General features: G+C 41.2%; 2 protein-coding genes across 3 annotated transcripts; both read right to left on the bottom strand.

Annotated features, from left to right (window-relative positions):
* Nucleotides 1-711: 711 nt before the first annotated feature.
* On the bottom strand, nucleotides 712-8,136 carry mogs (mannosyl-oligosaccharide glucosidase). The gene is made up of 5 exons (XM_041037088.1): nucleotides 8,057-8,136; nucleotides 6,053-6,416; nucleotides 4,557-4,780; nucleotides 4,192-4,385; nucleotides 712-3,161 (listed from the first exon to the last, which is right to left on the bottom strand). The coding sequence occupies exons 2-5, from the start codon at nucleotides 6,399-6,401 to the stop codon at nucleotides 1,391-1,393; spliced, it is 2,538 nt and encodes an 845-aa protein (XP_040893022.1). The 5' UTR covers nucleotides 6,402-6,416; nucleotides 8,057-8,136; the 3' UTR covers nucleotides 712-1,390.
* A 1,490-nt stretch (nucleotides 8,137-9,626) lies between these two features.
* Nucleotides 9,627-25,024, bottom strand: pdcd4a (programmed cell death 4a). 2 transcript variants are annotated; one of them, XM_041036553.1, is made up of 11 exons: nucleotides 24,554-25,024; nucleotides 17,995-18,297; nucleotides 17,510-17,607; nucleotides 15,673-15,786; nucleotides 15,199-15,420; nucleotides 14,803-14,900; nucleotides 14,307-14,421; nucleotides 12,319-12,426; nucleotides 11,300-11,410; nucleotides 11,010-11,149; nucleotides 9,627-10,632 (listed from the first exon to the last, which is right to left on the bottom strand). In XM_041036553.1, exons 1-11 carry the CDS (start codon nucleotides 24,597-24,599, stop codon nucleotides 10,581-10,583), a joined length of 1,407 nt encoding a protein of 468 aa, XP_040892487.1. In that variant the 5' UTR covers nucleotides 24,600-25,024; the 3' UTR covers nucleotides 9,627-10,580. The 2 variants fall into 2 exon arrangements, with proteins under 2 accessions (XP_040892487.1, XP_040892489.1); XM_041036555.1 differs by lacking the exon at nucleotides 24,554-25,024 and adding an exon at nucleotides 19,984-20,129.
* Nucleotides 25,025-26,020: the final 996 nt, after the last annotated feature.

Raw genomic sequence — 26,020 nt, 5'->3', positions numbered from 1 at the left:
AAGCCCTCACAACAACTGTGCTCCATGGAAACCATGCAAAAAAAAAAAAAAAAAAAAAGAAAGAAATAACTTGCAGCAGATTGACGTCAGCATGAGGCCTTCAAATGTGCCATCTGACAAAAGAAAGAGGAGCAGGCTGCTGTACTTAAGGTCACAGTGTGTTGAAGCTCCTGTCTGCTTTGACTGACAGAAGAGTGCTGACATCTGTGCTGAACATTAACAGCAAGTTGATTAAAAGGACATCCTGTAATTTCAACACATTACATACAAAACAGGGACAGTTCATGCCACTAACTGCAGCTGGAAGCCAATAAGAACGTAGGATACTTAGTACTACTGCAAGACTGGCCTTAGAGGTATTTCTGGGTACACTAAAGAGCTGAAAAATGAAAGAAAAAAGAGCCATGGTCGGATTTCACCTACTGACTATAAAAACAACCTTACTAATACAGGGTATAAACATTAAACTGTGCACACATTCAAAAACTGCCCAGGCAGACTGGGCGCCCAGTGTGAAGGAGTATCAGGGTCTAAGCAATAACAACCAAGCTCATATTAGAGAGTAAGGGGAGTAAGGTGGACAGTGTTTTCCTGTCCCTTGCATTTCAAGCAGAGATTGTAGCTATAGGCTTAGATTAAATTAGCAATTTACTTCCGTCAATGGAGGTACCATGCCAACATTGTCAAAAAAAAAAAGAGTATGACCAAAAATTATTTAAACTGTTTATTGTTTTTAACAAAACAAGACCAATGTCACAGTCCATGTTGTATTTCCTGCCAGTCAAACCACAGATTGTGTATACAAAATAGGGCTGCTTTTCGAGGCAGGAATCATAGAAATGTTGAGCAAGACTTTGAAGAACTTCTTTTTTTTTTTTAAAAACAATATCAAAATGATCATTCATTAAGACAGAGAATCAACAACATATGATAGATTGAAGAGAAAATGGCACATGTAATGATAAAGTCCCTTATTTGAAGTGAAAGCACAACATGCTCATGTATGCATGTACTTTCCCAGAAACCTCCCATATTAAAGATTGCAGTTTGAAGCAGTGAAGGTGCAGGCGTGTGAAAGTGTCAGGAATATGAGTTCAAATGTGTCTTAAGTACATAACCAAAGTACTAGACAGTGCTTGGCTCCACATACAGCAAAGTCAGGGTAGCTGCACTTGTTTGAAATCGCCCTTCAGAGAATACCTGTGAGAAACCTATTATTTTAATTAAAGGTTAAATGTCGAAATGAGATAAATGCCTATTTTTCAGATGGATCTTGTTAGCAGAGATTTATCAACCAGACAAGTCATATTTCTTTTATACCCAAACATGGTTGACCACATCCAGATAAATGAAGACCAGTACCTTAGAAACCGAGATGAAATCTACAGTGTCAGTACTGTTCAGCCATCATTAATACTGTCAGCGCTGACCAGCCAGTGAAGGGGTGGCTTCCTTGGCCCCTGCCAGTGCTGTCATTATACTGTTCCCAGATATATCCTGTTTCAACATACTGTCTATAAAGATTATTGATAATGTTAGTCCTGAGTTCCTTATAAAGGGCTGCTGCCTTTTCTTGGTATGGCCCTTCTATGTTGCTGTAATGATGGAGGGCTCTCACTGCCAAGTAGTTGATGTTAATCCAAACTGGACCCCTCCAGTAGGGGGCATCATGTTCTGTGTTTCGCTTCATAAACAGGGGATCACTCTTGGAGAGTGAACGCAAGCCATAGGGCGTCCACAGCTTGTTGGAGTCTCTCATGTCTCTGAAGATATGTTCTAGTTTGGGTGAGTCAGGTTGGAGGATGTGAAGTAAGAAGGGGAACAAGCTAACATAACCCAAAGCATTAACAAACTGCAGCTTGGGGGCCCTGCGGACTGAGCGCACGAGGCGAGCCACAGGGAACTGATGACGAGGTTGTCCAGGAGGTACGTACACCTTCTCCTGCTGCAAGGACACGGCTTGGGTGTGGTTGCCAAAGTCACTGAAAGCATGGAGCTGCTCTGACCAGTGGAGCTCATTCAGCAGGTTGTTGTCACTGAGCACTTGGTGGGAGAGTTCGTAGTCCTGATAGGGCTCGCCTAGAAGCCGAGCTACACTAGCCATAATGCCTGAGGACAAGGCCATCCAGCAGTGCAAATCCACATGCCGCTCATCAGCTGAGGGGTGTGATGCTCGAGGGTAGTCATCCAAGCCCGAAGTCAAGGTCTTGGGATTGAGAAAAAGATTGGTGTCCTTGTCCCGTCCACGCCAGCGGTAGGAGTTAGGTAGGGGTCCTGTCTGTGTGGTGTTGTACCATTCAAACCAGGTTTTCAGTCTGGGGAAGAGTCGTCGGAGGAAAGGCAAAGTTGGTTGAAAAGCTGCTTTCTCTGGATTAGCAGAGAACTGTTCAATAAGTTCCTGAAGAGCTAAGAAAAGAGTAGGTGGGTTGGCATTCTCGTTCCGCTGAACTACAAACTCAGCTGGGACTTTACTGCGAGCCTCATCACCCAGGATCTGCTCACGGGGGATCCAGCCCTCCATATTCATTAGGTCTATCCAGTGGGCAATGGCCTCCCTGGTCACCTGGGGATCCCACTTACTGAGCAGAAGCTGGTGAAAGCCCTCATCCCAAAGGAATCCTCTGGGGAAGAAAGAACGTGATGGTACAGCAGTGAATAAAGCTCCCTCAGGGTACAGGAGCGGGTACTCATTATAGACTGACTGCACCACTGACTGGCCATAGAAGTAGCCCATTCCACCCAACATGTTGCTGAGTGCTGCTTTGCCAAATTTAATCTGTGCCTGGCTAAAACCTTTGCTTTCAAGCCCAAAAGTCCTCTCAAACTTTGCATCGAACTCGGCTTTCCTCTTCTCCAGCTCCTGGGTCATGATCGAGCCCACCAGCTGGTTGGGACGATTGCTGAAGCTTCCAGACTCAAACAAAACTTCGATCTGGAACGGCGTCTGGACGGTCACCTGGTGAACCACAAAGTCACTCTCTTTTCTCGTGTCAGCGGGTTTCTGTTGGTTTTGGTGATGAGGAGGCTTATAGGTGTCCACGGCAATGTAATGCCTCTTCTCACCAGAGGGAAAGTTGTACACAAACCTGTGGTTCAGACTGTGCTTCACAATGTCAGTCAGCTTCTCCAAGCCAGGAGACACAGTCTGAAGATAGTTGTAACTGAAAAGGTAAGAAACTATTGTTAACTGTCCTGTCTTTTCAAATCTATGAGACAAAAGTACTGTTGTACTGGTCTCTTAATGCATACTGTACCTTTCTATTATGCTATGCTGGTCTTTTCTGGCCCTCATAAATGTGTGAAATGTTGGCGCTCCCCGTGAGTGTTGTTAGCAGAGAGCTAGCAGAGTGTCCTGTTCCACTTAATGCACAAAATACTACAACAGTTGTTTCTGAAGGTGGATGAACACCTTCACTGATTAAATGGCAGCTGTGGTGTTTCAGAAAAAGACTGGAGCCCTTAAGGAAAAGGTCTAGTTTTCTTTGGCTTTCCAGCCATTACCTACATATATATATTTTCTGCCAGAAGGCATATCACAACAATGACGACGCAATAGATGAGTCAAAGGCTGAAAATCTTGCTTTTGCTGCCATCTAGTGGTTGCATTTTTTTTTTTTAACCCAGTAGTCATGCAGGATCACTCTACAATACAACATGACATTGCTACTGAGGATCAACCAAAGTGTAAAACACCACACATCTGATGCTGGGGATTTAGACAGGTGTGAAGAGACCACTTTCAGGGTCATTCGAACAGTGCTTTTCTGCTAAACGATGTACAGTTTCATCACACTGTAATTTATAGCATACTTTTTTTAATGAACAAGTGTTGCACTCACAAAGTCTTCTCACCTTTTCATCAAGGTTTATCTACATATGTCTTTTCCTACCTTTGCTGATAGATAACTGAACTATTTTGATCAGGTAGAACTGTTTGGATCAGAACTTTGAAACAAAACTATTTTCTGTTCATTTAAAATTTTTATTAGTTTACCAAAGTTGTTTTTGGCTCAGTTGTTGAAAGCAATTCTTAACTGTTAATTTTCTTTGCTAATTATCCTTGATAAAAATAATAAAACTGAGCCCTGGCAGTCATTCTACACTATGATCCCTCTGGCTTTTCCGATTGATCAGTGATTGATCACTTTCTTTTGAAAGTGCTGGTGACTTTACCTGTATTTATGCACTTACCTCGCATATTTAGCGCTGGATAATTCCCCAGTAACAGGCTTTCGGAAGGTGATCTTAAAGTTTCCAAGCTCCTCTGAGAAACCGGTTATGGATGCGAGGCGGTTTCTCTCTTCCACGTGAGCCTCCAGGGAGCCCTGCGTGTCTGCTGCTGTGTAAACCATCAGGGAGATGACTGGTGCTTGAGGGGCAGAGCTCTGGTGGGTAACGACAAAAGAAATCAGCATCCTAAAATCAATTTTTCAAATAGAAGACATTAAATAGAACGATTAACTGCAATATGCAAGGCAAAAAGTGACTGTGGGTCATGTAAGGGGACATCTGCACATTCCACACAATAAAGTAAGGCTGAATAAGCCAGAACCCACATGCTGTTTGGCAGTGATCCTCCAAGTCCAGTCTCCTCCATGATCCCCTCCCATCCTCTTGACAAACTCTGTGGTTAGGGTGAAATCGTTGTCTCGGATTTCTTGGACACCAAAGGTGATCCCATCATGCATCAGCCAGCCGTAGCCTTGCAAACGATCCCCCTGCTCACAAGTGTGCCTCAAGTTTATGTCCATGTCAGAAAACTGACGCATCCACATCATGCCTGGGGAGACAGGATTATGAAATTAAATAAACTTAAACACATAGGATAAACAAACACAGCTGGTAAATTAGGCTCCTTACTATGTGATAAAAACTACTTGCCAACAGTTTGAGATAAAGAGGCAAACTGCAAATTTCACTGGTCACATGCACTAAGCTACCAGTCAACTGGGCATTCAGAACAGCAGTGCATAATTATTGGTGCTTAGTACTGAAAAATGTAGTTCACTTTGTGCTGTCAACTAACAATATTGGTCATCCAAATTGGCTGACAGGGTAAACAGTCACAGGAACTGTGGCCAAAATTTAGTTGAATTTGACAAGTGCCTGGGCTCATTTCCCATCCTGTCCCTGATCTAGTGCAATTAAACACTGAGGGTTTTATCAGCACAGCGAAGCAAATATTTTTTAAAAGCAGACAATTAAACATTAAAAGGACAATCCATCCTAATTAGATTGTGGCATTCCACACATTTTCAGACATGATTTTGGGGTTATTTGATAGTAAAGGCAGCATCTAAAAAACAGACAACTGTCTGGTCTATGAAAGTGCACTTTTTTGTTAATAATACATCGTGATTAATCACTAATTAATCACATTCTTACATTCAAATACGTTTTGCTTTTGTCTGGCTGTATGGTTACAGCTCTAAATCAAAAATTGTCTTCCCTATTTATTTTCCCTTACACAGATTTAAGACTCACTAAGAAAAACATTACAACCTAAGACCCCATGTTTTTATGGCTGCGCCCTTTAATCAAATGAAAATATTCTAGATTTATTCAGCTTCATTTTATGCACATTTCCCCAAAATTCAGTGTAATATATTTGTTATCTTCAGAAACTCTGGGATCTCCAGAAAAATAAAGCTCTGTGGGTTTTGACAATATGAGTTGTAAAGACTGGCCCACCAGCAGGTTGAAGAGGTTGCAGGGGTTTTTTTAATACATTGGTACTCAGTGCATGAGTTAAATAAATAATGAATTTGCAACAAATGTGTTGCATCTCTAAAAAGACATTTTGAGAAACACCATCTCCAAAATATGCTCACATTTATCATCACATATTTTTAGGTATTCAAACTTAAATATTTTGTTATTTGATTCTTTCATTATTACCCAGGCCTACCCATACCCTACTAAAATCCCAAGTTATGTCTCATATGTACAGTAATACACCCTGAGATACCCTGTCAATGTCAAATTTTCCTTTAACCATCCCACAACAAATGTGCTTATCAGCGTCAGCTTGACTCTGAATGTGTCTGCCTACCTGTCACAATTGACCTGGGACTCCTGGTTTTCATGCCAAAGTAGACCTGCGGCCTGTATGAACCCCAGAACCTTTCCGGGGAAACCTTAGCACTGCTGCTGTTGGCATCTAGGACAGGAGGTGACGGGTGTAGAGTCACCACCCGTTTGGCCAGGGTGGACCGCATGTAGAGTGCATAAAAGAACCAGATAAGACTGAATATGCAAAGGCCAATGGAGATGTTGATGAAGACTTTGCCTATATCAACTTTCTTTTTCTTCTCCTTGCGGTGAAATGCAGAGGGCTTCTCATCTTTCCTTGGAAGGGGAGCAGCTTCACTATTCACCACCCTCTTCCTCTGCCTGCCCATCCTGCCCTTCTGAAGCTGGAGACAAGAGGAGAAAAGAGGAAGATATTTTGATTTGAATACATATGTATAAATATATGTTGTGTGTAGCTGTGTCAAGGGAGCTGAGAAAGATCTGTTTCAAACAAAGCTTCTTTATGCACTCATCTACCAACCATTTTATGAATTTGCACCTGTTCTTTGCTTTAGGTTTTTGTTCAAACTGTATTTACGAATACAGAGCAAGTTTCACAAATTACAATACAGGATAAAATACTTACTTAAACTTTCCTATATGAACTAAGTAACTTTGAAACTGGAATGAGGCTCTACATACTTGTAAACTGAATGAACTGCAAACAGCTCTCAAGCAATATTCTTTCATATGGTTATCTGACAGTTTTTTGTTCTCAGGTCTCACAAAACAAGTGTAACCTCACACAAAAAGACATTAAATGAGTAAAAAATCTATATGAACTATAATGAACTAAGAAAAAAAACATGGAAAACACCCCCCCCCCCCCCCCAAAAAAAAAGATACAAGCATAAACAGGTGCAAAACAACAACAAAATCTACGTTTGACAAAAACTGACTACAAAGAGATGCAAAGCAACCACAAAGGGACACAGACAATGTTGTGTCTCATTTATCCTGTGGGTCTTGTTCTACTGTGGGAGGAGTAAGGGGTCTTTAACATAATTTGTCCGTGGTAATGGGTTCACTGCTTCTAAATTACCTCAGATCTGATTTGCTATGTCTTCACTTTAATAAACTTATCAGCTGATTAATATCTGCAATAAGATAATATCGCCCAATCCAGCAGCCTGGCCAATTTATTGATCAACATCAAACAGGACATAAAAATTAATTGACTATAAAATGAGAGTAGATATATAAAAATGCCTGTTATAATTTCATCTTTAGGTAAATTGAAGGTGATACCTTTAAATGTCTTGTCAGACCAACAGTCCAAAAGACAGAAGTGTTTAGTTTAGTGTTATTTATGATTTTTTTAAAAAGAAAAGAAAAAGCATCAAATGCTCACATTTGAGAAGCTATACATAGCAAATATTTGATATTTTTGCTCAAAAATTTCTGGTTATCGACCAACCGTTTAACCGACTCATCGTGACAGCCCCACAGAGCAGGAAGGATTAATGGCAGGACTGCTGTATTAGACTGCAATGGTTTGGTTTTGGCTAAGTGCATCTGATAAACCTGCAACTGTAGATATTTTTAACTATTGCTATCATTAACACACCAGAATTATCTGCTTGTATTTACATTTATGAGATCATATTCGTCCTCATTTCTGCATTGGGTCTTCTCGGAGCCTCTTGAAACGTCTCAGGCTACTAACAGCGGTCTGGCAAACCTTCACCATGCATGGCGTGCGGTGACAGAAAACGTCGCCGTGCATTTCATAAATTGAACTTATACCCAAAGCGTTACCGATTAAAATCATCGACACCTGTTCAGCCGGTAACCCGCCACTACACCCCGGTAAGGCAACGTTGCCTGGAGGCTGCACGCTAGTAGTGCCGTAATGCTAACGTCAGTATTAGGAATAACGACCTGCTGTCGAAGGATAATAAGCATTTAAATAGTCAGTGGGTTATAAAGTATGCTTCAAGGACGTGGTTCTAGCTTCACGTTCATTGAGCAAATGATTACTGACCTGTCAAAATACCAGAATCTCAGCTGCTCATTCTCCGCTGCTAGCTAACTAGCCACTTCCTGGTCACCGCTCGCTTCCACTGACGTGTACTCGTCTCCTTGTGCTGCGTTCACGTAATGTCGGCAAAAAGAGAAGAACTGGAACAAACGAATATCAATGACAAAATCGGGGAAAAGAATTTAGATGATTTTAACACCTTTGAACTACACATTTGGAAATAGCTGGCTCAAACTGTTCACGAGAAATTCAAATTCAATCTGGAATTTCGTATCCTCCAAATTAGATGGTCTTAGTTTCCTATTGCTGTGCAGTTACAGCATCGTTTAACTTTGTTTAATTTTTCTCTTTTTATTAACCTACTTCCTATTGACCTATTTGTCTTTCTTTTTGACCCTGGTTCTAAATGTTAAATGTACCTGAGCTTTGCCAGATCAGAAAAAGAAAACACCCATGAAAACCAACTCTGGAGTGTTCATGCATTATTGCAGGAACATTTAGCTACACTTTTGCTGTGTTGTACATTTGTTTCATTTCGTCACTAATTAAATCTACATGCAAACACTGCATTGCTTCTGTAAAAATTATCTGAATGAACTATATCAGTTTAAATATCTGATTTTACTTTGGTATATTTGCCAGCAGTGTTGCATTTGCAGCCCTTTTGCCACCAGTATTTTGACTTGTCTGTAGTTCTTTTCACCAAGTGTGAGATATCATCAGTAAATATGAATGTATATATAACATCTTACCACTGAAATGTGTGAGAAGAAGAATGCAAATATAACTTTATAGAGGGAAATATGTCATTTTATTGAAATATAGAAAATTTACTTTTTCTGTGGCGCAGTGTGTTGTGAACAGGTTTCTGATCCAAAATATGATTACATAGTACAAATATGATTACAAAACATTAACATTATAGCCTCTATTTGACAGTGGATAGCTGCATGCATGAATGAAAAAGTGTGTCCTGTGAATTATACCAGTTTCCAAATATGAACCATTTAACATATATTTCCCTCAATCAATTATTTACACTGTAGGCATAATAAAGCTGCGCTATGAAGACACATAGCCAAGCATCTTATACTGTACCATAAATGGTGTCAAGAGTTAGAGCCATGGGAGACAAAAATCCAGCCTGTGGCCTTAAACAGCTTTTCAATGACAGGCTTAGGTAACATTTTTATCATGGAGTTGTCATAGAGACAAATGGGAAATGAGACAAATTGACAGAATGTAAAAGCAATCACAGCTGATGACTATGATCAACAAATGTGACTGATGAACATCTCTACTACTCTTGCCCAGTCACATAATCCTGGTTACTCTTTCACTACTACTGCTTGCATGAAAAATAAAAACAAAGAAAAAAACAAAACGAAACAGAAACTTCATTTTGTTGCCTTTTTAATGAATGAAATATATTTCTTATGCACATTTTGAACTTTGGTCAACATGTAAAACTTCACAGACAGCGACAGAAAGATCTTGATATATCGAACATGTCAGAGTTGCCTTTTCACAGACATATTGAGATTCCAACTTTAAGGACAATTTTCAGATTATGCTCATTAGAGCAAGTTTAGCTTTACATTTTAAGAATACCTATCCAGAATTCTTTGCTGACCATGAGGCTTTTGATACATTATTTGCAAGCAAATTATGCTTGTTCAATTTTTTTTTTTTTTTTTTTACACACATTAACCCCAATTTATTCTTCTTTTCATAAAGGGCTTCTAAATTATATTTGCCCTAATGCAATAAAGCACCCAGTGCCCAAACACCTCTTGCTTTGATTGCTGTGCTGTACAAAGTGAAGCTTTGTCCTCAGAAACCAAGATTAAAAGAAAATAAAAAAAGAGAACAAAAAACACTGCTCATGAGGGATCAGTAGAACCACTGGAGCCAGAACATACAAAGTATGGTGTCCATGAAATAATTTCAAATCATTTATGGCAGAAAATAAAGTTTAGAACCTTGCTGTTGAACTAAATGACTAAGTGCTCACTGACTGTAGAGTAGGCTCTGTCTTTTAAGTGCTTTCTTTTCCATTTATAGCGCATACCATGAAATTTAAAAAAAAAAAAAAAATACAGAGACGTGGCAACAGGTGAAGCAAAGCATGAGACAAACCACCCAAACCCATCGCTCACAAAACCCAACCTGTCCACCTGTGTCTTCTGCACCTCTGACTTGAATTATTCTTGACAAACAGGTACAAAGGCTGAGGCAAGAGGGGTGCATCAACCCCAGAAATAAAGAATATTCTTACAAAAATGTCAAAAACAGTGATTAACAAGATGAAGGGAACTGAACGCCCAGGCCACTCTTCATTCTACTTTCACCGAACGTCAACGCTGGTTTGTGTAATGCAATGACAACATCATCAGGAGAGGAACAAGGAAACTTTAGACTGCCAGCATGCCCGAATTCAGGAAAACATGCCGGAAGGGAAACAGGGTGTAAGAACCCGTAGACACCCCCTCCCTCCTGCTCCTGCTCTTCCTCTTCCTCCTGTGGCTTAGTTCTTGATCACTCCTCCATCTCCTTCGCTTACAAAACGCTTTCGTCCTCTAGAGGAGAAAATAAAGTTGGAGAGACATGTTAGCATAACTTTGGTATACAACTTATATTATAACACTATCTACTCCTGATGTTAGCCAGAAACTACAGTTCCCACCTGTTTTAGGAAATCACTAAGCCTTTATTTTTTACTTTATTTTTATTTCTTTAATGAAACTGTATATTTGTGACTCTCTTCTCTTAAGCACAAACAAGTGGACATGAGACCGTGAGCCACAAAGAGGTTAGGGCAGTCAGAAAGCATTGAGAGATGCACCAATGCACTTTTGGTTTTGTTTATAATTAGAATAATATAGAATAACACTGACATTTGGGAATGACTTAATAAGGAGATAAAAATACCAATAACAATGTTTCAATAGCTAACCTGGAGGGACAGGCATCCCTCAGCTGTTTGGTGATGACAGACTCCTGGTAGCAGAGGTCCACAAAGGTCTCCATGATAGAGTGGGCATGGGGCACATCAAGGCTGATTTCAGGGAGCTCATCGTAGACACGCTGGAAACCCTACGTGGAAAAACATGTATATATATATATAATATAAACATGGACAGAATTATGTCAGGGTTAAAATCACAAGTGTAAAAATCATTTATCTCACAGAGAAAGATGTTTTAACTACAGTTAGGCTAAAAAGTAACGCATCTCAGGACTGACCCTGTTCATCTGATCCACAGTGATGAGGCCTGTTTTCCAGAAGGACTGAAGCAGCTTCACCATCATATGACTGGCAGTGTCCCCTTTCGACTCCAGCACCATCACTATAGCCTGAAATACAATTATATAAAACATAATGAATTAAAGAGAGAGAGAGATGTTCTGCACAAAGTCTCTAAATCTAAAGTCGAATATTGGTTAAATCAACATCTGCAATGATCAAAAAGGATTTTTCTCAGATAGGTGGAAGTTGCACATTTCACCACATGGTGGCAGCGTTTGGAGCAGCATGGGAGGCGTTTACCATCAGACTTTTTCAAACCAGGAGTCAAGACAAGGTAGAAGGTGAGACTGACTACATGAATTTACCAACATAAAACAACTAAATTTAAAATTGTGCTTTTTTTTTTATTTCAAATTTGTAAACAATAAGATAGTTAATTAGACATTTTGGTTGCTGTGTGAAAATCAGAGACAAATATTCATAATCCTGAAGTCTCTGAAGTCTGAGTGCAAAAAGTAGAAAACAGTAAAACTGGTCAGGTACTGTTTGAAGTTACAGCGCAGCAAATTATACCCAGCCACAGCTGTACACAGAATGGTAAGAGTTTATATTAGCCAACTTGAAATAAAACTAGTGTACCTATGCATATTTATTACTGCTGTATTGCAAACCTCTCTGATCAAGTACATTTGTATGGAGGATGAACAGTTCTATGTTATGCAATGTCCTTCTCAATTTTTGGATTGATTGATTTGGACTGAGCTCTGCTAATACATGGAATGAGAAGGAGAGAAAGTTGCTGCCAAACACATACTGTCCTTGGCAGAAAACAGAAAAGAAAATCACTGAAGAGTTTTTTTTTTTTCCCTTTCATTTTTTGCTCATCAGTTTACTTGACAAGACACAAGAGAGAGAAAAGGGCTCCCTTTGCTGATTTTAACATCTTTTTTGTCATAATTTGGGGAAAACATGCAAAAATCTGACATAAAACTCAAGACCATCACATGTGAAATACCTCATAGACCAGTTCATGGTGGAAGTGGGGGACTTCTAGGTCCCGCAGGCAGTGCTCAGCCTCTGACACATCTCCTGATGTCAGGTACTCCTTGAGCAGCAGGTTCATCTAGAAACAAACAAACAAAACCACTGTTATTTTCTTGTATCTTAACTTTTGGGATTTCTGGGTTGTTGGGATGATGACACCAATTTACTAACAGTGTGTACAAACTGCTTCAAACACAGGCAGACACATGTATCTGTACTGTCAGTAGAGTGGGTTATTCTGCCAAAGGAAAGCAAGCAGGACAGTACAGGATGGACAAAAAGACAGCAAGTCTCTGCCTTTCATCTGCTTTATCAGCTGGGGGTCAAAAATGCATTGAGATTTATTGACCCACATTTGCAAGACTACATTTACAAGAGGTATGAAGGTCAGGAACTGTGCATAAAAAATATTGTGATTATGCCAAAATATGTTTCACCCCATTTGTAACACACATTGCAAGTATTTATGCTTTTTATTATACACCCTTCATCCCTTCACTTCTCTGTGAGGCTTTTACCTTTAAACATCGACAGAAAATGATGAGTCCATCAACAGCAAAGCAAGTAGACAATAAAGGTAGAATTTGTCTCAGTTATTTTATAAGTATACTATTTCTGTTTGAAAGAAAAAAGTCAGAGTGACGAGCATGGCATGCTCACAAATGGTAAAATACTGAATTTAACATGTTATAGGTAATTTTCTTGTTCCCACCTTTGTTCCACAGCCTTTATTTCTTCCTGAATATTGCAAAAAAAAAAAAAAACCTTAACATCTGTTTGTATTCACAAGGCTGAATACATGGAGCTGAATAACCCAAAAGCACCTGTCCTTCAGAAGTATTTTCATCGAGTTATATGAGGGGATTTATTCCAGCAATAACATGACGTCCTTGGGAAAGGAAGTCAGGTTCTCCTGTTTGGAGCTGCACTTGAATCTTTTAGTCTTGGCCTCATTTTTTTAGTAGGCTTGGTTATGTCACTCTGGCTGTTTTACTTAAACCTATTTATGGAACAATTAGTCATACCACTTGAGATTTGAGAGGAGCGTGATTGATGCAACAATTGCAGACCCCTCTGAGCTAAACCAACACTTCTGAATCAAGTCTGGCTCTATTTCACTCAGCTGAGGGACTGTGTGGCCATCCGAGCATCAAGAAAGCCATGACAGGGGGGAATGTAACATGGACAGCGACAGAGGATGAAGACATTAAAAGGATTAGAAGAAGCTGCACATAAAAGGACAACAATAGAGAGAAGAGAGTGAGGGCAGTGGGTGAAAGAAGTCGTGTGTCTCCTCCAGCCTGGTATGTTCCCCCTGAGGCTGCACACAACCAGGCAGGAAATAAAAACTGGACAGGAGAGCCTCAGGCTCTGAGGGCCACTGAAGCTTACACAATGCTGTATGACTGAGGGCACACTGACAGACCACTCTCTCGTTTCGAAAACATGCAGGCATTCATTTAAACTTTTGCATAACTTAAAATTTTACAAGCTGTGCACTTGAAACTCCTACGCTATCCACACCCACGTTTTCCAGAAAATGCAGATCATGGAACAATAATAATAATGTAAACAAAGACAAAGCCGAGAACACATGGGGTGCAAGTGAGTGCGTATGCACACATGCGTATGTGTGTGTGTGCGTGTGCGTATGTGTGAAGTGTATTTTTCAACTGAAGGCTTGGGCGTGTATCCTGCGCCCTCATTTTTGCAATTCCCACTTCTCAGGGGAGAAAAGTGCTCTGCTGACACAGCAACATAGCAGAGGGCTGGCCTGTGGCTCTCTACCCAGCATGCATCTCTGCCTTCTGTTTATATTACATAATGTCAACAAAGAAGCAGAGCTTGTCAATATGAAACACTCAGGTGTTGGGGATTAGTTATTAAATCATTTTGAATACTGAGACGAGCATGTGACTTCTCAGCATTTTGTTTTGAAAATGGACAGCCTGAGCTTACCTCTTTGACGAGATGTTTGACAGGTCTCAGGCCTCCACCCACACCCCACACGTTATCTAAACGAACCATCTCCCTCTTCATGGTCAGCAGCACTGCAGCACGGTCTAAAGCCACTCTGAAAAGAAAGAAAATATATATTTATGATCACATGATTTGCATATGATAAAACTGGGCAGAGAATATCTACATGAAGTAAAATATCTTTGAAAAATGGCAAGACTAGAATTTAGCATGGAGGTCCAAAATGACCAAGATAAGACCACAGCACAGATGTTTTATTCAGTGTAAACATTATCAGGCAACAAGGAAAACATCTGTTCCTCTAAAAAAAATGTGTATTTCTGTTGTATCTCTTTGCTCATCTTACCATAAAATTAACTGGATAAATTCCCTGACCCTTGAAGAGCCTGTAAAAAAATCTTACTCTTTAAGGTAGATTTTTTTGGAAGAAGAAGAAGTAAATATTAGCATATTGACTTTGCTTGTCTTGGCTCACCTGGCATGCTCACAGTCCACTTTGCCCTTGTAACAGTCCAGGAAAGACATGGGGAGGACGTGGTCCGCTATGGCTCTGGCTATGAACTGGCCCAACATCTGAAAGAGAGAACGTTTTTTTTTAAACATGAAAAGAGTCCCCTGTATAACACGGTAAGTTCACTCTGTTATCAGTATAACAACATGCAGACACAGTGCAATTTTACTGAATCCTGCACTGTGTATTGCCAGTGACATAAAAAGCCAGTCAGTACTTCATGAGATTCTGTGTGCACCTCAATGAAAAAAAACTACTGAATGCCTGTAGTGTGTGTCCCCCACTTATGGGCTTTACACAATTATAGGTCCACTGCACAGAAATTTGTGACTGCTACCTTCTCCTCTGTTTCAGTTTTACCTGTGGGGCCTCCGGTGTGTCCAGTATGAGGTCTGGCAGCTCTTTCAGCATCTTGTCGAAGGCACGGGCCATGTCACTTTGTGACAGCATCTTGCCCGACAGATCCGACAGCAGGCGGGAGGTCAGCTCTCGGTGGCTGGCCTTGCCTTCAAGAGCCAGGGACACAGCCAGGGAGGAGAACTCGAACTTATGGGGACCCAAGTTGAGCTCCTTCAGCAACATCTGTCAGGAATGAGGACAAATTAAAGATTGTTGTGAAGTCAATACTGTACATTATACAAATGTAAACTCTTAAATTGTTTTCTGAAAAAGTTTACAGAACTTTCTAGTTCTGTTGCCAATCTAATCATCCGTTCATACAAGCCCTGCATTACTTGGTTTCTCCATTCATCCACTTATTCTCTGAACTCACTCATTCCTGGTCAGCATGTACTGATTGAGAGAAGAGGAAATGCCTCCTTTGAAATCCTTTACCTCGACCTCTTTCGTGTCTCCATGTTCAAAATACTCCTGCACAATTGGGTTGACCATTTTTTCCAGTTCCTTCTCATCCACCTCTGGCACCACTGTTGCATAAACTGTGTCCCCCTGTGCAAGAACAGACACATTAACAGTCATTAAAATCCATTCATGTACACAAATATGCACAACAAGGTACACATGAATGCAGTGGTACACGTTTTTTTTATATGCTATCCAGCATTCAGCATTTCACATATTTATTTCACCATTTAAAGCACCTAAAAAGCCTCCCTGTTCTATCCTCCTTCAACACTAACTACTGACTCAAACTTCTCTCTTCCATTTCAGTACTTTTATGAATGCCAAATATGTTGGTCGAAACCAGTCCAACTAACTTTTGAGGCGAGGTTTTCCTCAACCTGGAGAACAATGATGAGCATTGATGAAGCAATCGTCTTAGCACAATTACTTTCCATTTTGCTTCTCCCATTTCAGTGGCCAAAAAATAATGACTCTAACCTCTTCGCCTCCTCAGACAAGGACTGCAGCCAAAAGTTCAACATGCTGATTCATTTTCCTGTTTTCTGATCATGTGACATAAAATGACTCGGTCAAACCTATATTCAAAATTTCAGCAAAAACTCCATGAAGAAGCCATTTTTGGAACATATTTAAACCAAGGATTGGTCAAACAAGATAAAATGGGGGCATTCTCAAGAATACTATAGCTCCCATTACAGGGATTTTTTTTACTTTTTGTCAATATGCCAAGGACAGGAAGGGCCATTCCATTCACAAATCTTTTACGGGGTGATCCCGTCAGCCTGATTCAGAGGTCACAGTCTGCACGTCCCGCCTATTTTTTTGTACCACTCTGTCCCAGTTCCCTTTTAACACACTGCCATCTTTCCTCTACGTTCCTGCAACATTCAAGGCCAAATCACACTGACTTTTCTGAGCCGTTCCCAAACCGTTATCAGTTTCTTACTGACAGAAGCTCCATTCCCATCCTGCATTCAGTCAGCGTGACCATTAACAGGAGACAAACAAACTCGGCCTTCAGCATCACACAGAGCATTTGTTGGATACCGGGGTTAAAGATTGAAAATACTGTTGACTGTGATGGGACAGAGCCATCTGGACGAAACAGTCATGTGAGAGGGCGTGTTTTAAATGAACTTCGGCCAAATTATGTGGACTTGTTGATATGAACAGTGCCGCATTTCCCAATATGTTAACCATCCAGTATAATTTATTTAAAAAAAAACATAATGTTCTTTGATCCTATGCCGTCCAAGATGTTACAATTCATGACAAGAGAACAATGCATTCTGTAATTCATTACAAATGCCAGAGTACATATGCTTGTTGTCTGAGTGTGGACAATCATTATCTTGTTCACAGAGCGAAGCCTCTTTTATATTCAGTGCATCCCAGCAGCAGCTCTTCAACATCAGCACGTTTGTTTGACACAAGAAATAAAAGGTGCCATGCAACACGCCACACAGCTTTGATCAGTGGGCCTCATTTGAACAAAAAACTGCTCCACACAACAGGTCTGACCAACAACAGCTGCCACAAACTAACCTGTTCTGGTGGTGCTCATTCACCACCGGGAAAAACAGCGTAGGGAGAATGCATGTAAAGGCCGCTGACGCTCGAGTAATGTCAGTATTTTTAAACTAAAAGGACTGCGACGCCACCAGAGAAAGAATATTCTGCAAAGTATTATATTTTCTCACAAACAACTTAGTGGGGATATTGTTAAATGGATTTTTTTTTGTTCAGCTAAATGCACAAAACCCAACGTCTAAAGTTCTTCCGGGGGTCTAATTTTTCTCTCACTCACCTGGGCAGATTCATCATAGTTGGGGTCCCGCACATCAGGCTCTTCATCTTCATAAACCATCCCAGCAGCCCCCCAAACTCCTTTCCCACCTGCTCCACCTGCAGACAATCAGAAAGCCAGCAAACAAACTGTAAAGGGAAGCTCACCAGCGTAACTTAAGGAAGAGGCATGTATCTCCCAACATCATTTGTGCAGCTAATGAAAGGCAGGTCATGAAACACAGAACGTTTCCAGCCAAACTAGCTGTCACTGGCAACAGTCAGCATATATATACAAACCGTAGACACGAGACATTTCATGACCAGAGTCCTTATAACTATGACCGGTATTTCATTCAAGGCCTTTTCCATTTCAAACCTGGCAGCTGTAAACTGGTAATAGTTTCCAATCATCAAAAAAAAAGCAGAAGCCAATGTCTTCAGTGCTCCTCTACAACACTGAACTTTTTTCCGCTGCTGCTCTGCCCAAAAGCCTGCAACTTGTACCTTTTTTTGGCAGGCCTCTGCCCTTGCCCGTCCTGGATTTGCGGTCGTTGGTGTTGACTTTGCCCTTTGGACTGTGTGGGTCAGTTCCCGGCACATCTCCCGACTCAGAGAAGGACTCGCTGGCTGAGTTGCGCGACGAGGACTTGCGCAGACGACGCTTGGCTTTGGCTTTGAGCCGTGCCTCGTGGAGTGCCTTCTCCTGGGGCGTCCAGTTACCGTTCACCTCGGCCTCGTTCAGCACATCGTCGTCATCGCTGTAGGGATGGGTAGCCTCTGCCAGGTTGTCTTTCAAAGAGAACATCCCTGTGATCAGAAAGTTGGAACAGTTGATTTGCTGTTAACAGCTTTGTGCCGAGATACAATGACAAGATAAGAAATACTGCAAATATTAATATTTAAGGCAGCGTGTGGTTAAGTGTGGTTTCAACTGTGTGGCATTAGGATGGAGAATGCCCATTCCAGTTTCTGCACAAAGTGAGGTCCATGAAGAAATGATTTTCTGACTTTGGTGTGGGAGAAGCCACATCGAGGTCTAAGTGGGAGCAAATCCCTGCAGCCAGGCTCGAAAAATATTCTAGAAAGCCTTCTCCAAAAAAAGTTCAAAACAAGGTGAAAGATGTTATATGTTCAACTGATACATATTGGCATACTGTTTAAGTGTCCATAAGCATTGTATGACAATAGTTCTGGCAAAGAGGTGTTTTACTTAGGCTGCATTATTTCCAGTAACACAAACATATATTAGTAAGAATGTACACCACAACAAAAAAGAAGTACTAATGGAATATTTAGTCAGAATATGTGAATTTCTGCTAGATCAGTTCATTTCAGTGTGCAAAAAAAATACTGTGCTTTAATTTCAATAATAATTCAAATGACTCAAAGAAAGATTTTATCCTATCTACACTAGTAAATCGATTTCATAAGTATTCCATTTTTTTACAGCTGCTGAAACAACGTTAATAAAAACGCTGGTAAACAACTTTATGGCACAGCTCTACTACAAAGGCAGAGGCTGGCTTCCAGCCGAACAAGTCTCCGTCAGATTTGTTCATACAGCCAAGTCAAAATGGATGTGCCAACAACAGACAGACAGAACTAAATCTGGTGAATATAGTTTGTTTAATGTCACATAGCTGCACTTGTGGCATGCAGTTTGTTGAAAAGACAAGGCAATGTTTAGCAAATTGTTGCTGAGTAAAAAAAAAACATGGATGGTCAGGATTTGATACACACCAAACAGCTCAAGGATATAGTGAGATGTTAACTTGCTGCTATTAACCAGCTGCAACAGTTATTGTTTTCACCTTGTGAGTCTGTGTGTGTCTGCGTCATCATGGTAAAATGTGGTCTTGGAGACACCTGCTAAAGCGGGAACTACCACAGACACAGTTTTGTGTACTTTGGTGGGTGTTTATATGTCTGTCTGTCTGTCTGTGGACAGATTTTGTCACTGTAATAGCGTCACAACTGTGCAAGATGCAGTCACAAAACTTTACAGGTGTGTAGTTGAGATTAAAATCAAGGTCGAGTGCAAAGATGGGTGTGGTCCGACGCATGAGCACTGAGTCCTCATGTAATAATGTAGTAACGAACACAGAGTACTCATGGGTCTGAATGGCAGCACGCTGACTGGTGTTGTGACTGGTGTGATCCCATCACAAGCTGGTTTCCAGTTTTTGGCCTAGATGTAGTTACACTGCAAACACTGCAGACTATCTGAGCACCTTAACACTACAGCGACAACAGCAGCTCAGAGCATAACAATAATGCATTCTGACTGTATGTGCTACAGCCACCTCCGCGTGTCATGGCTGTGTTTTACACAAACCAAAGGTCACACAACACCCGTAACATAACACAGGAAGATGACAACACAATTTCTCACACACACACACACACACACACACACACACACACACACACACACACACACACACACACACACACACACACACACACACACACACACACTCTTGTGTCACTCACCAGATCTGTTTGCAGATGTAAGGTGGGTCAATGTGTCAAGTAACTTAATATACTATTCCTCAGTGGGTAGAAAAAGTACTTATTTTATAAATCTAATCTCAGGTTGCTCCTTGTAAGTGTGGAGAAAGAGACACAACAACAACAACAAAAACAACAAGTGGTACTGGAGTGCTCCTGCAGGCCTGAGGGGAGGGAGGGAGCAAAGGGGAACACATGCTGGGGAAATGCTGACACCAGTATTTTTTTATATTCCTCCGTCTTCTCGCGATCTGTCCGCAGCAGCTACAGTGGACCTGACTACATATGGCATGGTCGGGTCGCCTACTAGTCACATGACAGGACTGTAGGAGAGAGGGAAAGCAGGAGGAGGAGGAATGTCTGAGGGTGTAATGAATACTTAGATCCTTTATGCATGGGCCCAAATAGCAGTTTGAGGATTATGACCCTATAGATTACAGGAGATATAGAAAACACACAGAGGGAGGAGAGAGGAAAATGTCTAAGCCGCAGACAAACAATCTAAAAAGAAGCAGCAGTTTGTGTTCTGCAAAAAGTACCAAATGGTTGCAACTAAAGTAATTATCATACTTCAGCTGCCGGACAAAACAATCAACTTACAAACTGTATTTAAATGTGCTCAAAAGATCTAAAACTTTTGCAGAGTTCCTTGAGCTCGAGAACAACAAATTAAAGGAAGCACCTTTGAGCAAAAGTAGCTCCCTGAATTAACCTGTTGTAGAAAGAGCTGCACCACGCCCTTGGCCTTCAAATATCTGTAAACAGCCGACCATGTGTCATCTCCTCCTTCTGCTCCTCTTCTTTCCCTCATGTAGGCCACGGGGCCTGCCAGCACTGTAAATTAGGAACTAACCCATGGCAGCGTGCCAAACACACGACTGGCCAACTGGAAAAGAGCAGAAAAATGGGGAGGCAGAAAAAAGTCAGGGGCGTTTGCCAAGACAAGAGTTGCAAAACAAGAATCACAAAATGCAGCCAAGCTAACTAACTTTCTAAACACAGCGGAGATCATGTGCCTCTGTAACTCAGCTTGACTGTAACTGCTAAAAGAGCTGTTGTCTTACTCAACAAAGGTGGGTCTGTGTGTCACTGTCACAGTCCCATAAAGCTGCAGCAACAAACTCACTCTGCTATCTTTAACCCGCCTACCAGAAGACATGAAAATAATTCCAAACCACTCAACACTGTCATGATGGTTTTCAAAACCACCCCCACAGTTAACTGTTTGTTTTTTAAAAAGCACACAGCTAGATGCAGGCCAGCAGAGGACCTCTGCCCTACAAGCTGTGTGGGAGCTTTCCACAGCCAGCGAGCCTGAGCAGCAGTGCTGAGGTGTTTAGTTTTAGGTATCCATACAGTGGCAGTGTTTATGAATGAGAAGGAGGTCAGTAGAGCAGAGATCTCACATACATCCCTAGGGATAGGCCTAGTTTTCAAAACTCTACATGTAATATTAAGTCATCGTAAAAATGTGTTTGTTCTCATTACTTCCTTCAGATATTTCACTGTGCAGAACAATGTGTGTGCAGAGTTTGACAGTGAAAAGCTGTTTTCATATTCATGAGCTGAAGGGGAAAGGTTTCTGTCCTCACCTTAAATCTGAGATTAAGACGAGTTACTTATTTTTTTTCAGTGAGGGAAAAGACATTTTCATGTAACTATGTAAGTGAACATTTTGTGGCAAAAAAAAAAACCCAATCAGAATATTTCTATATATCTTAAAACATGTCTGGAAAGGATCTTTACAGCAAGGACTGTAACCCATCATTAAGCAGATGACACTGGCTTGTTTTGAATTTCTACCCTTAAAAGCCAAGAGCTTTTCTGTTTGCACACAAGAACAGGCAGTAACAGTGCATTTCCACGACTTTGTGTTGTTTTTAAAACTTGCTTGCAGTGTATTTACATATTTTCTTCTTTTCTTTATTCCTCTCCTTTTTGTTTCATGGTTCTACATTAGTTTGTGAAAAACAGAAATGCTGCCATTTTAAGCCTGGACTCTCTGAAAGAGACTCCCAACCTCAGCTGAACAATCTGGTTGAATACAGGTCAAACAGCTAAATATCTACCAAGGGTGTCGACCCACGCATGGAGACACATGAGCAAAAACATGTGTTATGCCTTCTAAGGTCAAATAAGAATCTATGCGATGATATAGGGGGCAGCCCCACTGCATATGGTCCTGTGGCGGTTATCTATCAGAGGGAGAAGAGGGTGTGGATGTCCTGGGGGTTTAACTGTCATTTCATTTAATGAAAGGACACGCAGGCAAAAATTTTACTTAAAAACATGTTTCAGGCATGTTGCCTGAACCTGAGTGATCTTTGTTTAAATATACAACAGTAACAACAGAGGATGAGGAACTGGCCACCCAAGCTCAACAAATAAAGGCACGTGGGTTTCCATGTGTGAAACAATGTTATGGCTTCTTTTTTTTCCAATGCAGTGAGAGAAAAACGATCAACTTCATTTAAAGGAAACTTTTGCTGACTGTGCTTGTTGAGTCACCCTCTGTAATAGTGGCAGAGCAGCAACACACATAAAGTGCAAGAGGTGTGTACAAAAGATTAGAGATACTCAGATAAATGGTTAAGAGTCTGATAACATTTTTTTTTTTAATACTCAACCAATCATCTCCAATGTTGCACTGTAAAGCACTACTTAATCCAAACGGATGGTGTGTGTGTGCAAACATGTTTTCATGAATGTATGTGGGGGAGGAGGGTTAACAAAGGGGGAGAAGGCAAGACCATAACATAATGTGTACTCAGCGGGCCACGAAGAAATCTGGCTTGACATTTATGGCAGCGGGTTTCTTCCATTCTGTGCATGATGCATGTATTTATCCAAGGAGTTATGTAAATGTTCTCACAGGTGGGGCTCTACACAGGCTTTAAATCTGCACCTATAGGGCACTTATCACAGCACACAGGCTCTGTGTCACTTGACAAAGTCACTGTCTTGACATATTTTCACAGAAATGTATCATCTCTGGGCTTATAGGATCATTCGGAAAGATCCCTGTTTGATAAGACGTGTGTTCTACCATGCAAATTTCACATACTTCCCATAGAGCTGCGCGAGCCCAGTGTCCAGTCTGACCCACAACATATAGGGGATGCTCAGACAATAGAGTCTTTGACAGTGTATGTGTGTGACCACCTCATCATCAACAGAGGCTGCTCAATCAAGCGTGGCTGATCCTCCTTAAGAAAAAGAAAAAGGCCAGTCGAGTTTGCACAGGAAAGCCCATCTGTGCTGCTTTTACACACTCTTAGCACAACCATAACAAACAAGAAACAACCCATGTGGTGTCCCACATGCACAGATTTACCTCTGTGTAACCTCAGGTAAATCAGCTGTAAATCAGCCCCCCCCCCCATGTCAAACACAAATCACGGTATTCATGTTTGGGGTTAAATGTTTACCACATATGGGGGAATCTCAGTTTGATTAATTATAACCTGCTGTTTTACAGTGTTAACTATACATTTATGTAAGCCTTTAGATACACAGCTGCGCAGAGATTATATAAGGAGGGCTTTCCTATTGGCTCTTATAGTAAGCTATAAGTGTCGACGTCATGGTCAGGCTGAGCGAGTAAAGCACGGAACTCGGTGCGCCACGAGCTCAAATATCATTCAAAAAAGCCACTGTGCAGTGACTGAGACCATTATACACACTCACAGACACACACTCACACATCTGTGAGGAGTGTGAGATACTGACAGGATGAGGTGAACATCGGTGCTTGTCTGGTGAATCAAAATCGCATCCTGTTTTTGATTGTGATGATTTGATGATTTACGCTGATTAGGTCTGCAAGCACGCAGCATTTAAAAACAAAAACAAATCTACATTTCTGCAGGAAAGGGGCGTCAAATGTGATCTGCACTGCGCCAAAGTCTAAACAAAGGTTAAGACAGCCAGAGTAGCACAAAAAAAAGTATTCCTCAATCTCATGCGAACGAGATTGAGGAACGTAAGGAGGATGGATGGGGGGGGGGGGGGGGGGGGGAGAAGAAATGAGGAAGCAAAACAGTTTGTTCTCCTTCGTGCATTTTACAGGTTTAGCTGCAAAGAAAAGTCTCCGAGTATAACACTGCACTCAGCAGCTAGGCCAGTGTGTGCACATACAACGACTTGTCAAAGCGGAAGTAAGCGCTGTTGCTTCGTCCAATCAGAAACGTGAAAGGGTTAAATGTGAAAGCAGTTGAACAACAAACACTGCTTCGAAAGCTCCTAAAAACTAAAAAAAAAAAAAATGCAAATGGAGTTCGGTTGTAGATGCGACGTCGAAAGTGCAACAGTGTGCGGTGGTTCATGCACCAGTGCTCAGTGTGTATGTGTATGTGTGTGTAAGACAGAGAGAATGAGTGTGTGTGTGTCTGGTTTTAACGGAGCACATGGTGGAGCATGGCTGGCGCTGCAGCCCATCCCATGCAGGGACAATGGATCAGGGAGGATCACGCCAGCAGGCCCAGCGGTAGCTCCCCCCGAGTCTTTGCACCGAAGTAGGCTAGATAACGCACGGCTGAATTCATTGACTCACCGTCGGCTTGTGGAGCGGTGGACCACGTATCCACTTCGGTCGCCATGGCGCTCTCCAAGTGCTCGATTTAAAATCCTCACGGTGCGCTCCTCCTGCCTTCAGCTGCAACAAATCCCCAAAACGCTGTAAGCCAAACGTCTGCAGGACAAACTATTTATTGTAAAAAATAAAAACAGTCTTTTGACAAATGGCACGTGATGGAGGGGGGTAAACTGAAGTCCTGCTGACCCCCTTTTTTAATCGTCTTGCACGGTCTCAGCTGAAGAGAACAACAACAAAAAAAGATGAAACTGAATTACAAAGAGCCCAGAAATGCTGAGGAGTGAAGGAGAGAAATGCAAGAGTTTCGCACTCTTCTCGACGTTTACGGCTGGGACGAGTAAAATAACAAAGCTGGGGGGGGAAGGAAGGCAGGTAAACTAGTCGGAGAGCATTTCAGCAAACAGCCTACAAGATAAACAAAGTCTGTTTTTAACTTTGCAAGAGCGAGCCTAGCGAAGTCACGTGGAGAAAACGCGAATGGGGAGTGGTCAGTAAAGGGGGTGGGTGCTGGTCCACTCTGACCAATCACAGAGCAGGAAAACTGTACAACTAGAATTTACTACATCGCTGTAAAATATTCCTGAAAATGTATGGCTGTCTTAAAATATACATTTTCATCATTCTAATTTTTGGTCATGGCTATTAAGTATTTTACTTGTATTTACTTATGTGTAATTCTCTGTCCTTTTCTTCTCGTCGTGATGTACATTCGTTTTGTTCATAAACATTTTTTTTCAATTAAGATTAATTAAATCAAGTTAGATCAGTTTAATACAATATTTTGTGACGCAAAATGCAATCATTTTTATGGAGATTGCTGTAAAAAGCAGCGGCTGCTGGATGAATGGAAACGTGTGGGTGTTGTTACACATGTTTGGGTGTTCTGTGGTATGTCAATTCATTATCAGTCTGTTCAAAGCAGTTATCTAGTTTGGATGTTGAGCTTACTCGCAATACACGTGTAATAATACTTGTGTACATGCACAGTAAGTATTGTTGCCAAATTCGTACCACCAGATGGCGCTAAAAACCTGTGCAGCTAAGTTTGCTGACGGTCAGTGAGAACTCTGGGTAATGAAAAATAAAAAATAAAACGAGACAAACACATGATGTGATTCTTTTGCTGTTTTTGTCCTGTGGAGTGCCGCCTTTTTCCTGACTTTGTTTTTAGGAAATACAGGCATTGCTGTGTTTTGAGGTAGAACATCCACCTGAGGTTCACTGCCAGAAAATCGCACCTGTTTCCTCTTGCGCAACAACCTCAAACACAAACGAAGACTGAGTGAAGACGGTGATAGTGAGGGTTTTTAAATTAGACTTAGGAAAATGAACCTCGAGATTAGATCAGGTAATAAAGCTGGACCCACCTTTAGGCCCTTCATCATGTTAGTAGATTTAATATTTTGGACAAGCATATTCCTGAGC

This window comes from Toxotes jaculatrix, chromosome 4, assembly GCF_017976425.1.
Source record: "Toxotes jaculatrix isolate fToxJac2 chromosome 4, fToxJac2.pri, whole genome shotgun sequence".
In the NCBI taxonomy this organism is placed as follows: domain Eukaryota; kingdom Metazoa; phylum Chordata; class Actinopteri; family Toxotidae; genus Toxotes; species Toxotes jaculatrix.
This window is presented reverse-complemented; position numbering and strand designations above follow the sequence as displayed.